The 17,063-nt window shown below is 38.2% G+C and overlaps 1 protein-coding gene across 2 annotated transcripts; it reads right to left on the reverse strand.

Annotated features, from left to right (window-relative positions):
- Positions 1-268: 268 nt before the first annotated feature.
- On the reverse strand, positions 269-12,854 carry LOC115628811 (peptide transporter family 1). 2 transcript variants are annotated; one of them, XM_030525034.1, is made up of 6 exons: positions 12,781-12,854; positions 12,554-12,723; positions 4,813-4,891; positions 3,346-3,574; positions 1,910-3,281; positions 269-1,051 (listed from the first exon to the last, which is right to left on the reverse strand). In XM_030525034.1, exons 1-6 carry the CDS (start codon positions 12,848-12,850, stop codon positions 434-436), a joined length of 2,538 nt encoding a protein of 845 aa, XP_030380894.1. In that variant the 5' UTR covers positions 12,851-12,854; the 3' UTR covers positions 269-433. The 2 variants fall into 2 exon arrangements, with proteins under 2 accessions (XP_030380894.1, XP_030380895.1); XM_030525035.1 differs by lacking the exons at positions 12,554-12,723; positions 12,781-12,854 and adding an exon at positions 8,728-9,065.
- Between the last annotated feature and the right edge of the window lie 4,209 nt (positions 12,855-17,063).

Here is a 17,063-nt window from a genome sequence, read left to right on the forward strand (position 1 = left end):
GCACGCAATCATAGTTTCACAAAATGACCGCTAGGCGCTCGACCAATAATCCTAAAACAAAAGATATTTTATAATAAAACAAATATTTATTTAAAAAAAAACAACAACTACAAATAGAAAGCTGCCAAAAACTGGCTAGAATGGGTTAAAAAATATACAATAAATACAAAAATTGGTACAAAATCCTTAAAATAGTAATAGTTTTCTAATATTTAGCTACTTAACTATAGCGAGATTGTAAACAGAGATTCAAATGGTTGCAATATACAGGGAATATACAACAAGAGGAATAAATCATACATACATAAATAAAAGACAGTATTAAAATTAAAATGAAATGGCAACAAATATTACATTTTTAGAAGCATCTGTTAGCAAGCCAACAAATCAAAGCGAACTAAAAACGTTCGGCATGTCCAAGCAGGCCAACCATTTAGGGGTCCAAGGAGTCGTCGTAGGCACGATTACGATAGGCGCCATGTGTGGGTTCGTGGCCTGCCACCTCACGGGACGGTGGCGGGGCCTGGACGTCAGCTTCGGCTTCGACTTGGGCTGGAGCCTGTGATCCGGATCCGGATCTGGCCTCGGCCTTAGCTTTTTCGTAGGCCAGCTGCGGCGGATCCGCTTCGTACTCGACCTTCGTCCTCACAGTTGGGATTGAGATGCGTTCCTGCGGTTGCGGTGGCTTAGCCTTGATAACATTTATGTTCTCCTCAGCATTATTGTACACGGTGTATGTGTAGCTGCGCGCCAGGAGCAGGAATAGCAGCATGTCCATAAACATGATGCCCGCAAAGAGTGCGAACTCCGCCGACTGGGAGTCCACGAACTTTATTTCGGCAATTACCACTACAATCATGTTGCCAATGGCCACGGCCAACAGCCAACAGGCCTGCAGCACTGATTTCATGCTGGCTGGCGCCTGCGTGAAGGAGAACTCCAGACCAGTCACTGAGAACATGATCTCAGCAGCGGTGATCACCACAATTTGCGGCAACTGCCACATCATGGATATCGTGGCTGGCGGCACCACCTCCAGCATGTTATATGTCTGCAAACAAAAGTAATATTAAATATATTTAGATATAGTACTTATGTATATAATAATAAATGTTCCCCCAACGGGTCAGTGATTCTTCACTTTTAATTTTTAATTATATTTTGTCTTGTACTATTTAAGTATTTTAATTTTAGTTTGATTTCTTCTATCTTTTATTGCTATATACAAGTATTGTCATCTCCACTTCTTTTTTGAAAGGTCTAATAACGTATCTGACTACTCTCTGCTGTGAATCGAGGCATAGGTGGCCGTTTGGCAAATTCCCCCACCCTGTCGGATTCGTTATTGGATATTTTTGTAATTTTTATAGGCTGTTTTATTTCTTTAGTTTTATTTAGTTTAAGTTCTCTATTGTACTGATTTTTTTTTTATGTACACCGACTGCATTGTTTGTCGATGAAATAAATAAATAAATAAAATAAATAAGGGTAGTAGAAAAACCTTCGATTAGTATATATTATACCTTCGATTATATAAATTGTTGAAATATGGTATGGATTCAAAGAAATTCCTGGGATAGTTTTTCACACGAGCAAATGTTAAATAGTTGTCCTTAAGAAAGAGTTTTGATGGACACTGACAGAGAAATATGCCTGTATGGCAGAAAGAGTCTCATAGAGATCATTTACTTGCATATATTATGGAGTTGGTAGTCGAATACAATAAAAATTACCCTGACAATTTAACGTAGGACTGCAGGGAGATTTATCCCTTCAGCACTTTCGGGATGTTTCTAAAGGGAAGCGCAAATGGTCTATCCTTTAAAGTTTTCGCTTTGAGACGTACTCTCATTTAAAAAGTCTGTACTGCATACAAAATAAAATAGTAATATATGGAGGCTGTACTTACATAGCCACCCTGATCGGAGCCTTGTACCAGCAGGCTATAGAGTCCGCCATTGCGCGTCTCAAACTTGGCCACCTGCCGACCATTGATGTCCAGTGCCCCTCCACCGGGCGGGACCTGGTAAAGCGCAGATATATTGCGACTGACCCGCTGCACGCCATCCGTAGTATCGCCCATTCCCGTTCCACGCAATACAATGGGACCTTCGCCAGGTGGGGTGTTGACCAGCGTCCGAATGAATGAGCCACTGTTGCCATTAGAGGCGTGCATCTTATCGATGCCATCGGAGAACTCTTGCAGCTTATCGTTGGCGATGAAGTAGCTGACGGATTTTCCGGGCTTAAGCTTGATCTTGCCCTCAATACTGGGACAGTTAAGGGCGCCTCGTGAGTGCACTCTGGCCATGAAATTGTACTCCTTGGGCTCCGGCACATACAGCGCCAGGTCGGACCACATGCCCAGGGGCTCAATGAAACGCGGGACGCCTGCAATATCGCTCCCAACATCGCTGGTGAACTCATAGCGACAGGGCATGCCGTTGTAAAGACGCAAATGAGCCATATCTACGTCACTGGGGGCAGCTGCCGGTTCAGCTATCTCCAGACGCATCTCTACGGCGGCCGAGAGGAGGAAGGCCAAGGCGGCCAATAAGCCACCGATGGTCAGCTTCTGCAATGGCCGCCTGATGCCAATGACGCTCAGCATGGGATAGATCACATAATCGAAGAGCGGTATAAAGGTGAGAATGAGCAGAGGATTGATGACCTGCATCTGATCCGGCTTAATGGTGTAGCCCCACAGTTCGCCGTCCATGCGCGTGGCCTGGAAGGTCCAACGGGAGCCTTGCTGATCGAAGAGTGCCCAGAAAATAGGGAACGGCAAGTATAAAATGAGTATCTTCACCAGACACTTCACATCGTGCACCATTTTAGCGCCGACAGTTTCCTCGGCGTAGTCCAGAAAGTGCTCCTTCGGCACAGAGTTTTTGTCCCGGCTGCGCCAGCGCTTGTAGGCGACAGCGATGGTCTGCGTCACGCCAAAGATCATGTTTCCCGTGGGCGGATTCCGCTTGTACATCTGCTGGCCGGCCACAAAAACCAGCACAGAGATAATCATGAGCACGGCCGGCACACCAAACGCCAAGGAGAAGCAATCATCCTCGCCAAAACAGTGCACATCCGCCCGCAGAATGGGCGTGACTGTTGTCGAGATCATGGATCCCGCATTGATGGCAAAGTAGAAGAGTGAGAAGAACTTGGCCAGGTGCATAGCCTGGTCAGGCAACGTGAACTGATCTCCTCCGAAAGCGGACACACACGGCTTAATGCCGCCCGTGCCAATAGCAATGAGTAGCAGACCCACGATGGTGACCAGCCTGGAAGATCGTGCATTGTATGAAAGGGTACTCGTGTAATGACCATGCTTGCATGTCTACTCACTTGGTCGGTACATCGGGGAGCGGTATGGCGCCGAAAGACACGATCATGGCACCAATACTATAGACCAGCGATAAATACAGGATCGTCTTGTATTTTCCCAGCCAACCGTCGGCGATTAGAGCGCCCACCAGCGGAAATATGTAAACGAGCATCGTGAAGGTGTGAAAGAGCACTGTGGCGGTTTCCTCATTATAACCCAGCTTGTTCGTGAGATAGAGCACCAAAATGGCTAATGGGAAAGGGGAAGAATGTTTATAATTATTCATAAATGCCAACATTCATCTTTACAGGCCCGTATTCCCATCAAGACGAAACCACGCTACTTAAGATTAAGATTTAAGTTCAACGAGATAAGCTGAAGAATAATAAGATGCGTATTAACCCTGAGCACAATTTGCGATGCAACCGAATAGAAAACTTAAGCATGCATTTCCATGGAAATCCCTCACTATATAGATTTGGCCTCCACTATATGAAATCCAACAAGACCGAATTAGAAAATCTGTTTTGAAGGCTTGCATTTAATTTAATGCTAAACGTTTTTCATTTCACCCGATATGTGAGAGCAATATTTGCTTGATTATCTTTTACATTTTTATAGCATCGTACTTTGCGATAAACAAATGAATACAAGTATATCTACAATTGTTATTCCAATGCTAAATTGCAGTGCATAAGTAGCCTCCTAGTACTTATTTGGATTATTTGCATCTTTTCTATTTATGAATTTATTTACATGTGACTAATTTATATCTTACTAAGAAAAATATGGCCATGATATGTATTCAGTCTTTGCGTCAACTTGGTCAGAAAGCTGTTCTTCTTAATCAATCAATATTAACGATTGTGTATTTGAACAAAAGAAGGGTATTGTATAATAGATTAAAAAATGCGTGGCACATATAACATAAGTTAATAACCTTGAAGTGCAGGTTTTCCTAAGTCCGAGTGATGAAGTAAATAAGTCCGACTCTCTTTTTTATATCTTTCACTGAAAAGTCTATAGATTGATCTTGGTGTATTAGGTTGTAGCACCCATTTGGAAGCAATGTAGACTCTGTCCGAGCCATGGTGTTGAGACTTTGCACAGAGACTTCTCCTTGACGGACACCTACCGATCAGAGCCTTATCACCAATTATATAGCTGTCGTAGAAACGATATCACTTAAAAATAGTTTTCGCATGCAAAGCGCATTCAATTGGCATGAATAATCAAATCTAACGATGCTACATTACTTGTTGGTCACACATGGTTTTTAATAAAAGAATATATAGTTAGTACGAACACAGTAGGGTAAATAGAAGATGGAGGAATAGAGCGGAAATAAATACGGCTCTTATTGAGTTATTCTTATCGAAATTATCCAAATATTGGAAAAGATGCAATAGAATCTACCTCGTTGCTTTAAAGATCACCAAAAACAAAATATTTCATATTCCCAGCTAGCCTTAAAAAGAAATACTCACTGCGCATGCCGTAGTAGTTGAAACGTTCGCAAAACTCATTGCTGATGATGAATGCCACTGCTTTAGGGTATTTAACGGGCTGTAAAGAAATGAGGAGAAACAGGGAGGGAGAGAGGTTAGAGAAAGCCAAAATGGGCAGCTGTTGAAAGTAGTTCGGACCGCTTTCAAGGGCTTGGGACTTGGGACAAGTTCTGGCCATGTTGTGGTCCGATTTGGGCTTGCAATTAAAGCTGCAAGTCTGTAATTAGCTGGCCATACACCCGTCACTTATTTAAACAATCTGCAATGGTTTCTGATGACAGAAGCTGAGAAATGTGACTGATTTGGCATTCCCATTTCACTTAATTACAAGGCGTTTTATTCATTTCGTTGTTTCGTTGTCGTTTTTTGTTTGGTAAGGGCATTTAACTGCTGCTAAGTAGCGGTGTTTGTGCTAATTTTTTTTTGCTAGAAGTCAGGTACTATACCCATACAAGTATATCTGCTCATTCTCATGGTAATGCGTTTCGGTTTCGTTATTGCTTTGATCGCTGTTGATTGTTGTTGGCTCAAGGTAAACGTAACTTGCAGCCAAACGGGTTTTGCGATTGCTTACAATTTTCATTGATGAAACGGCAATAAGCAAAACCCATTCGACAAAATAACGAGCCAAAGGCGAGTCTCTCCAATCACAAATTTCTGTCACACATTTTGGCCATTAGTTGGCGGTCAAGCTAACACGGCCAACAACTCTGCATTGCAATCCAACCTCAGCAGGTTTGCCAGCCAACCAATTTTAAATATTATATAATACAGCGGCAGACTATATACTACGTAGTATGCAAATAAAATAGTAGTATACTGGCGCCTCTCCCCGACACTTTCGTTTGGGAGAACATGTCTACGATATGTTCGATGTCTAACTAATTTTTATAAGAGCTTTGCTCTCAGCTTTTGAGCCTAATTTTAGCCAGAAATAAATTCAACAAGTCGGCTTAAAAATACCCTGCACATTTATGTTAAATAATTACATACATTTTAATAAAAACAAGCTTAAAAAGCAATAAACGAAATTGCAACAAAGACAAATTGTTGATCGATTACACAGGGATACTTTGGGATTATAGTAGAGCTCAGTTAAAGGTTGTTTGTATAAGTGCATATTTACATCGGTATTGTGCAAACCGTGTGAGTATGTGTGCCGTACAGAGTTAGCCAAAGCAGCAGCAACAACAACAGCTGCTGGCAGAGCTAGTGCAGAGATTATATCCATAGCTATAGCATTCCAAACAATTTGCCTGACATGCGGACACACATGGACTAACCGAATGTAATAACCAAATTTGAGTAAAGAACTGCAAGAATTACGGCAGATATGGCAAATGGTGGGGTGGAGTGTACAATCATGTATAGGGTATAAAAATATTTATGCGCTTGCGCGACACAAAACGAATTTCACATTTATTTTTACTGAACGTGTCAATGAACGTGAGGCAATTAACCCGTAAAACGGATCAGAGAAATGTGAACTGAGAGCAAACGCGCACATACACACACACACACATACATACATATGTGTACATATAACATATAGTGTATAGACGTTTAGTTGAAAGATGGCAATACAAAGCACTCGAGAACATTGGCGACAGTTCCAACGAAAGTGGGTCAGGCTGGCTGCATCAGTCGTCGCTTTTCATTCCCAGCCTCGCTGTTATCAATTAATTACATCAATTTGTGGGCAATAAAAGGATTTCACACATTTTCACACATCTCCAAGGTCGTTATCACGCACCAATTACCCCTGGCCAGTACATGGTTTGGCCATGGTTTTCCAATCAGTTTGGAACTGCATGTAGAAATGATCTCCTTTGTGTCATCATTCTTGATTAGATAAAGGGGCCTTGTTAGGGGGGCAGGGTCAAGAGTAATTTACAAATCAAGTGCAAAAAGCAATCATTTCATCTCAGTGTTTGAAAAGTGCACAACTTTTTGTAGTCATTGTAGTTGTATGTTGTAGTCCAAAGGGAAAATATCAAGCCTATTTATGACTTGATTATTGTGTCTAGGTAGTGCCAAGGATAACTCTATTCCCAGCCCCTTTTCTTCGAAGATCATGAGTACACACAAATTATGTAAAATTTATTTTAAAAGTAAGCAGAACACAATATGTGTAAAAAAATTAACCATGTCTCTTCAATCATTTCCATTTCCTCTCAGGATCTTTTCTAAATACTATGCACCTCAAAATCTATGAAATAGACAGACTTGAAACATGACTATGAAATGTGAGGCAATTCAATAAAAAAACATATTGATATTTTTTGAATTTCGTTTTTCCTTTTATCAGAGGCCTTTTTTTTTTGTATGAGCAGAGTGTTTTTATTTAAAACTGTCCATCGTGGACAATCATAAAATTTGTAAAATAAACTTGACGATTAATTATTTCATTTATGATTTATCATGAGCCTGAGTGCTGAAACAATTTGCCTTTTAAGAATCAGGCATCGGGCATTTTTCTCTAGAAACAACGGTGAAAGGTAGAACCTTCGTATCTCTCTGCATTTTGGGCATCATCATTCTCAAATATTTTAAACATCATTTCATTCTTATGATATGCAATTTAAATGATATATTTACAAGCTTTTGTTCTCATGTTCAAAGCTGAAACAAATTTGTTCTTTAATAATACATTCTAGTCTATACTATATATTCTATAATACATTATAGAGCAATATAAAATGTGATTGCGGAAGTGGAATTTGTTTAAGATGCTGCTGCTGCTGCACTCAAAGGCATCGTGATGTGAAGTATGTATGTATGTACATGCATGTAGATATGTACTACTTATAAGTTATCTGGCCGCCTGCACTCACAAATATGTACTTTACAAGTCGACAATCTCAGACTTAGTGCTAGGCACAGCAAATTGGTCAGCAATAGCACGTGTTTTTAGTGCCAAAATTGACATTGTTAATGGCTATGGAAGCAAAAGTGCACACAACAAAGACAGTAAATAAAGTAAACAAAGCTGTATATTTCTGTTGCTGTTGTTGTTGTTGGTGGTGCTGTTGCTGTTGTTTTTGTTATTGTTGCTCTTCTCTACAGTTGATGGGGTGTCTGATGCTGACGTTGATGTTGAGGTTGTGCTAATAAATTGTCAGCAATCTTTAGAGGCTGGCGCGCCTCGACTGCATCTTACATGCATGTAAGTATGTGCGTACATACATATACATACATATGTATGTATGTACTATGTGTTTAGTAGACAAGTGTGTACTTTACTTTCTCAATTTACAACTGAAAGTGACAATAGTGGGTACACACAAATGTACATACATATGTACAAGTATGTTTGGAACTAGACAAGCTGCCTACTGATGCTGATGCTGTTGCTGATGATGGTGATGACGTCAGTGCTATCATCCTCAAGTATTTTCTACTGATTTCTATGGAAGTGCGCACTATTGCCGCTGTTGTTGCTTTATGGGTATGTGTGCCCATTGAAGGTAAAAGTGACATTGTGGCACTGCACTATTATTGTTGAGGCAGTCGCCATATTTACATACGTATGTATGTATGAATATATAAATACATACTACATAGTATGCATATACACCTAATTCTGTTTTTACACTATTTTGATATAACACGGTTTGAAAATTAATAATTTCATATATGTATGTATGTATATTTCTTTAGAGATAAGGAACCAATCACCTTTTTTTGCATATGATCAACGTCTTTTTTACACGGTTGTTTCTGGAACCAATCTATCGTGTAAAAACAGAATTAGAATATAAATGTATGTACATACATACATACATACATACATACATGTGTATTTATGTAATGGCTCTCGTTAAAAAAAACATACATACATACATATTCTTGCGGTGTTTCGAAACGGGCCAATTACCGTTACTTTGCTCTCACCTTTTGCTTTTCTGCTTCGACGATTTGATTGTCATTTGAATCAAATGCCTTTGGCTCCTTTGATATGCTCGTTGCATCGGATGCCTCCAAATCCACAGAATTCATATTAAATATGTTTTCCTTCTTTTTCGATTACTCAATTAAACCAAATTAACACAATTCAACAAACAACATAACAGAATAAAATAGATGCACAGAATCACGCACAATGTCTTCAGATACGATTAACTGTGGCGCAAGTGCGTGGGTTATTGCTAATTAAAATAATATGTTGTATGTAAGTAGTTAACAAAATGGCCGCACGGTAAATATGCGGGCACGGACGGCACAGAGCGAACACGACAATTGTTGGACGTAAAATAAAGCCCGTCTCTGGTGCAAGCTGCGCTTTTAAGCCGACCCACCACCACCAAGACCATAAAGCAGTAACAACAACAATAGCACTAACAACAGCAGTAGCAGCAGAGGCGGTGAGAGGAGTTGCTGAGAGCCACCAACTGAGCAGTCAAGCCAGGTGCGACTCAATAAAGAAGAAGCAAAAAAATAAGAATAAAACACATCAAATCAATTTTGTTTTGGATAAACATACAGCAGCGGCGCAGTCAACGTTGACGACACTAATTAGACGAGAGCTTTACAGTATGTTACTGAGTAGCAGTGGCAGTGGCAGCGGCAGCGGCAGCGACAGTCGCGCATGATTGCTAACGTCTCTCACTCTCTCACCCTCTCTTTTGCGATAGCCTCTAAGCTCTGCGCAGCCTCTCTTCATCAATTTGCTGGACGCCAAGCGCAGTTTAGCACAGCATCAGCTCAGCGTCCGCGCTGCTGATTAGATAAATTTCATTAGGCATAAGAAAGCGTTACATACAAATGTACATACATATGTATGTACATCTTCTTGTAGTATGCATAACTGTAAATATGTATGTACTATATTATTGCATGCGGCAACTTTACTGGGTCTCTCATCTATACGTAAGTACTATATGTATGTACATATGTACATATGTGCGTACATAAAGCTTTGACTGTCAAGTTCAATGCGCAATGCCGCCGACAAACAATTTTTGCTGATAAGAAGAAAATGTATATAGAACATTGTTCTTTAATTGAAAATCACAAGGCATGCATGTACATATATGTATGTATGTATATGTATGCATGCACATACATATATACATACATATGTATGTGTTCATGTACATATGTACGGAGCAGATTGTTATGTAGTAAGTATTTACATGCGTTACATACATACAAGTATACTAGCTCTAAGTCGCGATTGTTCGATTCGTTACAACCCAGCAGGCAGTCCTTAGTCACTTTACCGATCGTTCAAAAAAGATGTTCTAGAATCTAGAGCGCTCGTAATGTCCATTGTACTTAAAACATTGCACTATTTTTAAACCGCTCAGTGTTTTACATATACATATGTACATACATACATATGTATATTCTGAAATCCCCTTGCTTTAGTATTACTATTGTGGTTCCCTTTAATGCAGATTCCAGTCATATTCCATATCGACACTGCAGGGAAAGGATCGCATGGGTGTACTAAAAATGTACTTACTTATATGTACATATGTATGTATTCAAATACATGTACTTTTGTTTATTTAAAAGGTATTTCGCGAATAATTGAGGGCCTTAACACGGACATACACTTAATCTAAAAGCAGATCAAAGCCGAATTCTACAACCATATTGCTCAATAGTATACAGTATCTATGAGTATGTACCTACACGTATATGTATGTATGTAACAATTATAGTTATAGGTAGGTTAATATAACAAAGAATAAGTATACAAATACCATTATCATATGTGTGTATATGTATGTAAGTAACGAAAGCCATTCGAGTGTGATATAGTTACCCATGAAATTAAAAGGTTCAAAAGCTTTACCTTCAAACATTCATCTTTGGTGGCTTTTTAAAGCTTATACTAAGGCCTACATCAAATTATTTAATATTATTCAATTCGGTTATAAGATAAGTATTAATTGAATGTAAGATATGAAACAATTAAAAATATGCTTATATTCTATAAAACCAAATATGTAAAAGGAATTAATTTTAATTTATGTAATCATTATCATGAGTTTGATTTAAAGGAACTTAAGGTTAAAATAGGTTTAAAAATGTAATGTCCTTAAAAATATAAACAATTTAACCATTCTATAAAAAAAATTGACTTCTAAATTGAATAACTATTTGTAGTAACTGTTAACCGTAAACATTTACTACAAACAAAATATAATTAAAATAAGATCAACAAAATAGGTAAACAAGAATATATTCATTGCACAGCGCATTGTATTTGCAAGTGAAACTTTAAACATTTATTGATCTGATCCCAACAATTACAATACCGCAATGATTACAATTGCTTATAACTGCTAATCGGATGGTCCAGTTAAAAGCCAGGTACATCCCAAGGAAACAGAAAATTCTTCATTACCCAAGTGTTGACGAAAAAGTGTGTGAACTTATCAAAAAACAGTAAAAAACTTCAGTCAACTTAATGAAGAAGAACTTAAATATCTCCAAATCAATGATTCATCGAAAATTTGTCTCATCGCTCGACTCTTTTGACAAGAAATCGCGGTTCGTCTTCCTATTCATTCAGAAGTCTTGTACCACCATTTTGAAGGACAAAAATTGCTTCTTGATCGTGTAAAAGGTTTTATTGACGGAAGGTGATTATTTTAAATAAAATAAACTCATTTTAGCAATGTATTAATTCCGTGGTCTTATTTACTTAAAAACCTTCTTTACTTTGGACGCGATTAGGTTACATACTGGATGATGCGTACAGTCATTGGATATTTCGAATAGCTATACGTATAATAGAATATTGGGTATCACGTTGTGTCGCATATTCAAAGCTCCAGTTAATGTTTAGAAGTCAGAGACACATTTATTAAACGACACTTCAAATAAAAATCTAAATCAATTCTTTCATTTGTAAGTATTGTGGCAATAGAATTAATTAAATACAGGCACTGTCTAAAATCTAGTACAGCGATCTTCATTGTAATCTTAATCCAAACAATGCATTTCATTTTTTAAGCTACACCTTAAAGACTACGAGCTTGAATATTGGCAGATTCAATATTAAAACAAGAAAGGAATGCTAAAGTCGAGCGGGCTCAACTCTTAAATACCCTGTACCACCACCCCAGAAAAAAAATGTAATTAATTAATTTAATTAAATATAAAATATTTAACAAATGCATACAGACTTAAGTGTTTATGTACAACAGTACAACAATTAAATAAAATGTTTAGTACAAATATCCCCACAGTAATTGCAGAATGCACTTTCAATGTAACTTTTTTAGTTTTCAGGGAAAATCGCAAGCAATACTTTTTATTAACACTAATTTTTGTTGGTCTATTTATCTAAGGTGCTCTAGCTTATGTACAAGTATACAAGTATACCGATAAGGTCTGTGCACATACATCAATATTTAATGTCGCGAGTCGGCAAATTTTCTCATTTTCGCACGCAGACCAGAAACAGAGCAATCGCTTTCCAAAGCGTGTTATCACAATGAAAATGCGCAGGCGATTTAATCAGCGGCGCTGTCGCTTTTCTTTAATTACTAAGTGTAATTAAAGTGCATCGTTGTCATTGCAATCGAACAATAACAACAATAGTAGAAGAAAAAAAAACAGTTAAAATAGCTTGCATGCGAGTGCGCGATTACGATTACATGCCGCACATGATGCCGTTAGGGAACGTCAGAAATGCCGGGAATGTCTGGAAACGGCATCACCATTTGACACCAAGCTCGAGAGACACTAATGTGACACTTACCCCCTCTATCTTTGGCTGCTTTCCGGGCTTACGCCAGTCCCCGCTGCTCAGCTCAGATGAATCCTGTGGGTCACTCTCATTGGTGTCGAATTCGGTTTCGTAGTAACGATTACGAGCGTGGACCACACCGCTTGTCACCTGGCACGGGCCACTACTACTAAACGGAGGCACTGTGGACAGAGCATTCCATCAGCTAATGACCATTGTTTCATCCGGAAACTACTCACGCCTGGGGGTTTTTTGATAGTGATCTCGTAGTCGGCGTGTAGCGATACTCGATAGCGGCGAACTAGCCATTCCCTCACGAATATGTGGCAACATTTTCCCCGAGGACTAGTCTCTCCTTCGTTTCCTTTTGACAACAGACGCTCAGCTGTGTGAGTGCCAACTTTTAAGGCATATACTCTTACACAGTTGGGAGTATTGGCTGCCATAAGGGCCGTGCTGCGGATTACAACAAAAGCCATTGTGGCTTTGGTGTGGATGGTTGCTGAAAAAAAAAACAATAATATTAATTAGTATATTTATAATTATTAGCCAATTATAACCTTGTGTATTACTCTTTTTGCTCTTGAATAAAGACATGGTTCTAATAAGCTTCGTACCTCTACAACGGCTTGTATATACAATGCCAATCACAGCTTTTTGCGCCTACAATATTGTTCTTCAGAGTTTTTTACTCAGACTATGGTATTGCTGTTGGCCATGTGGACAGTTGAAAAATGTATATATCTTGATATGTACTGCTCTTTATATATAAAACGGAGTCTATCTTATTCCTGCAGGATCCAAATTTATAAGCTCGAGAGTTAAGAAGGGTATTTTAGGCTTGTGAAAAGTATGTAACAGGCTGAGTAAAACCTCTTCGACCCCATGAACTATATACTATATATATGTATATTCATAATCAGTATGACTAATCGATCTAAACATGTCCGTCCGTCTATTCGATTTTAGAAACGGCTGACCCAAAACCTGATATGTAGAATCTACTACTCCCTAGGCAGTACAAGTTTATTGTATTTTTTTTATAGTTTTTCGAATTTCGTAAATATTGTCTAGAAGCTACATAACGTAAAATGTACATACTTAATTAAAATGCTAGTTTGTTAGGTCTATAATGTCTCTGACCACATATGGCTAAATTGGGGCAAAGCTGGCCAACTGGTAAATAAAATTCCCCCAACGCGTCGGAGGCTTTAATAGAGTTGTTGTACAGTTTTTTCTTATCTTCTAAGTTGAAATTACAACGTTAAATTATCACATATCTTTATTTTAACTAATGATATTATAATATGATGATGAGTCATAGTTATTGTAAAATGTATCGACAGCACAATTTGTTGTGTTATTATGAAAATAAATAAACACTACGGCCACAAACTAGAGCGGCAGCTACGCTTTTCTTCTGGTTTTTGGTTCTCCTATGCAGTTAGAACCCACATACAGGGTATAGGGTATTACACTAGATATAATTGTCTCTTGTTAAAAAGAGATTTTGTTAAGTGGCAATGACATATTTCTTTGATATATGTATACAAGTATTTGTCAAACATTTCTGCAACGTTTCCTACAGTAAACGGATGAACAGTTTGGGATCGAAATGAAATGATACATCTAGGTGGAAAAGACATACATCTAGGTGCTCGTACATAGCATCTAAACAATGTAAGCTAGGTGTTATGTTTAAGCGAAATAAAGTACCAGCTGGAGAGGAAAGCCAAAAAGATGAGCAGCGCTCGCAGAATATTGCTTGCAGTTTAAGTTTTCTACTCTACTTAGCATCTCTTGAGATTAAGCAGCTTTTGAGAAGAAGAGTCCGCAAGTAAGAGACTGATTCGCAATATAACAATAGGAATTACGAGAACTAGGCTGATTGGGCTCTACACTAGTGTGGTTGGGTAAAAAAAAAGGCAAACGGGCTGACTTATCTGCTGATAAGCACAAGTTGCAGACAGTTTGTTATCATCATTGGCGATGACACAGCAGACGACGTGGGCAGCGCACAAGCTGAGAGGTGAGGAGGAATTGACGACTCATCCCGGGCTATAAATTGTCCATTTACGACCCAGTACAGCCACCCATTTGACATAGTCACTTGCAATATCGATTGGGTACATTTTATTTATAGCTTGGCCATTGGCAATAGTGCGAAGTTCCCATCTTCTATTTGCTCGTGGGATGGCTAATCTACACTCATAAATACACACATACAAACAAGTATGTACTATATGTGTTCCGATCTAATCTGATCTAATCAACAATGTTTCGTCACCTGACCGCAACAAGCGGAAGGATTGGAGCATGCATTCGATTGGACAAATTGCCATGGTGGGATTATGACATATGTACTCGTATTCTCCGACCAGATATCGCAAACTTGGCCAATCGCGTTGCCAAGACATGGAACTGCGTAATAAATTGCAATTAATTCGAGTAGAAAGATAATCGAACTCTAGACCTGTTCAATTATTAGCTATGGTTACACTCTTGTTTGTCTTTTAATTTACTTATCATTATTATAAAGATTATGGTACACATACCTATAAGTACATACACCTTTAGATCGATTCAATATTTGATGAATTATCTTTGATTTTGCAAGAGGTTTGTTTAGGACTTTAAAGCCTTTCATTTCTTTGGATAAAGAGTGCGGATATCAGTACAAAGAAGGTTGCCAAAGGCACACCCAACTGCTATATAACGGCACAAGCTAGAGACCTCCAATAAAACGTCTAGACCGTGGGAGTTTCGAAAGACATAGAATGACTTATCTTTTCACATTTTGTTTTTTGCACAAGCCATGCTATTTTATTATACCCTTCAACTCTTTGGATACAGAGTATACAAAACTTAATACTAAAACTGAAATTTATGATTTATCCTTATTAGTAATCAGATGGGAAAAAATAAACTAATAGCAACTTTATTATTTTCTTAGATGTTCCCTATTCTTGAGATATCATTAATTAGTACATCAGGTAATGAATATAGTAAGCGTTTGGATAATGTGACAAAATTGGCTAAAAGCAAGTAAAAACTGTATGATGGTTTTAGATACATTGTTAAAGACTGAAAAGCAAAGCCTACATAGTTGAGTCCTTGATGAGAAGAAGAATAGTGAGAAGGAGGCTGAAGAGGTCACACCCTATTCCCAACAGATTTATATAAATTATAAATGTTAAATTGTAATTCAGACTGAACTAACTATAAGTTTAATTTAAGTTATAAATATAACAGTATAATAAAAAAAAATCATGAGAAACACTTTGCAGTTCTGTGATATCCCTAGTCAAATGGAATGCAATTCGGATGTTAAACGTATATTTTTTGGAAATGGAAAGTGAAATTTTCAATACAGATTCCGTTGCCAATTATTTTATAAGTTTGCTGGCCAAGTCAACCAATGAATAGGTTGGTGGGTGGTTGGTTTAAAAATAACCTAAAAACTGAGCTCGGATTTGCTAGGGATAGTTACAGAATTAGTTAGTTAGTTAGTTTCCTCCATTGGGTTGTTAAACAATTACTTAGCTGGCAGAATAGTCGATTCATTTCAAGCCGATAACTTTCCCCATTTATACAAATATTATTGTGCCATTATCTTGGGTTTTTTTCAATTCATTCATACCGAAGAGTATGTCTACATATATACTAATACTCAACACACAATCTTAAGGGGCTGTACAAATGACATCCATAAAGGATGATTATAAAAAGCTTTATGGTCGCCTAAATAGCAGTACAATAAATGAAAAACCCGAAATCATCTATAAATTCTTTTTGCACAATAATTGCAAGAAACTTAACTCAACAACAATTATCGGCCATGTGATTAATGGGTTCGTAAAACAAATCAAGCTCGCAAGAAACGGGCAAGTATTGAGAGATTAGACGTAGCTAGGTGTGTTCGATTCTAAACGTGTAACTGGTCGAGTGCGGAGGGCTTAGCTGAATAAAATATATGGCTTATATACTACTCATAAGTATATGAACGGGTGTATACAAATCAATTGGGAATATTGGGTTGTTTGAGGATAAATCGTTGTCGGTTCTCATTTTTATTTACGAGACGCAGCTAACGACAGCCCCCGGCCAGCCTGGCCAACAGATTTATGATTTAATGCGAACAGCTCGCAAGTGGCATTAGCAATTGCGACTCGTGTTTCAAGTGATTCATGGTTCGATTTACACGAATACGAGTGCACAGTGTTGTGTTGCCAATGGCCAATTAGGCGATCATAAAAAGCTATTGCCCATTAAAAAAGTAGCAAATGAACACGAACAACATCGGAACAAGCGGAAATGCTGAAGTTAGGCAAAAAAAAAATAAAAATTGAGCAATGCGAAGGGCTCCTTAAGAAATTGTTATCCCTTTAGAAATGGTTAGCTCTCTTATCTTAGCGTTTAATCATATATTCTCTAAATTTTTTAGACACTGACTACTACTTCAAATTTATATGCCAGTCCTGAGAAAAGCTGAGTTTTGAAGTGCAGGTCCGTTGGAAGAATA

The sequence above is a fragment of the Scaptodrosophila lebanonensis genome, unplaced genomic scaffold (assembly GCF_003285725.1).
Source record: "Scaptodrosophila lebanonensis strain 11010-0011.00,11010-0021.00 unplaced genomic scaffold, SlebRS2 tig00000129-arrow-arrow-pilon, whole genome shotgun sequence".
In the NCBI taxonomy this organism is placed as follows: Eukaryota; Metazoa; Arthropoda; class Insecta; order Diptera; family Drosophilidae; genus Scaptodrosophila; species Scaptodrosophila lebanonensis.

Excerpts from the sequence above, each read along its gene's own strand:
- LOC115628811 (XM_030525034.1), bottom strand. The coding sequence starts at position 12,850 with ATGGCTAGTTCGCCGCTATCGAGTATCGCTACACGCCGACTACGAGAT. Across the intron at positions 4,892-12,553 it reads AGCAGCCAAAGATAGAGGGG|CCCGTTAAATACCCTAAAGC; the intron begins GTAAGTGTCACA and ends ATTTCTTTACAG. Across the intron at positions 3,575-4,812 it reads CAACTACTACGGCATGCGCA|CCATTTTGGTGCTCTATCTC; the intron begins GTGAGTATTTCT and ends CTTTCCCATTAG.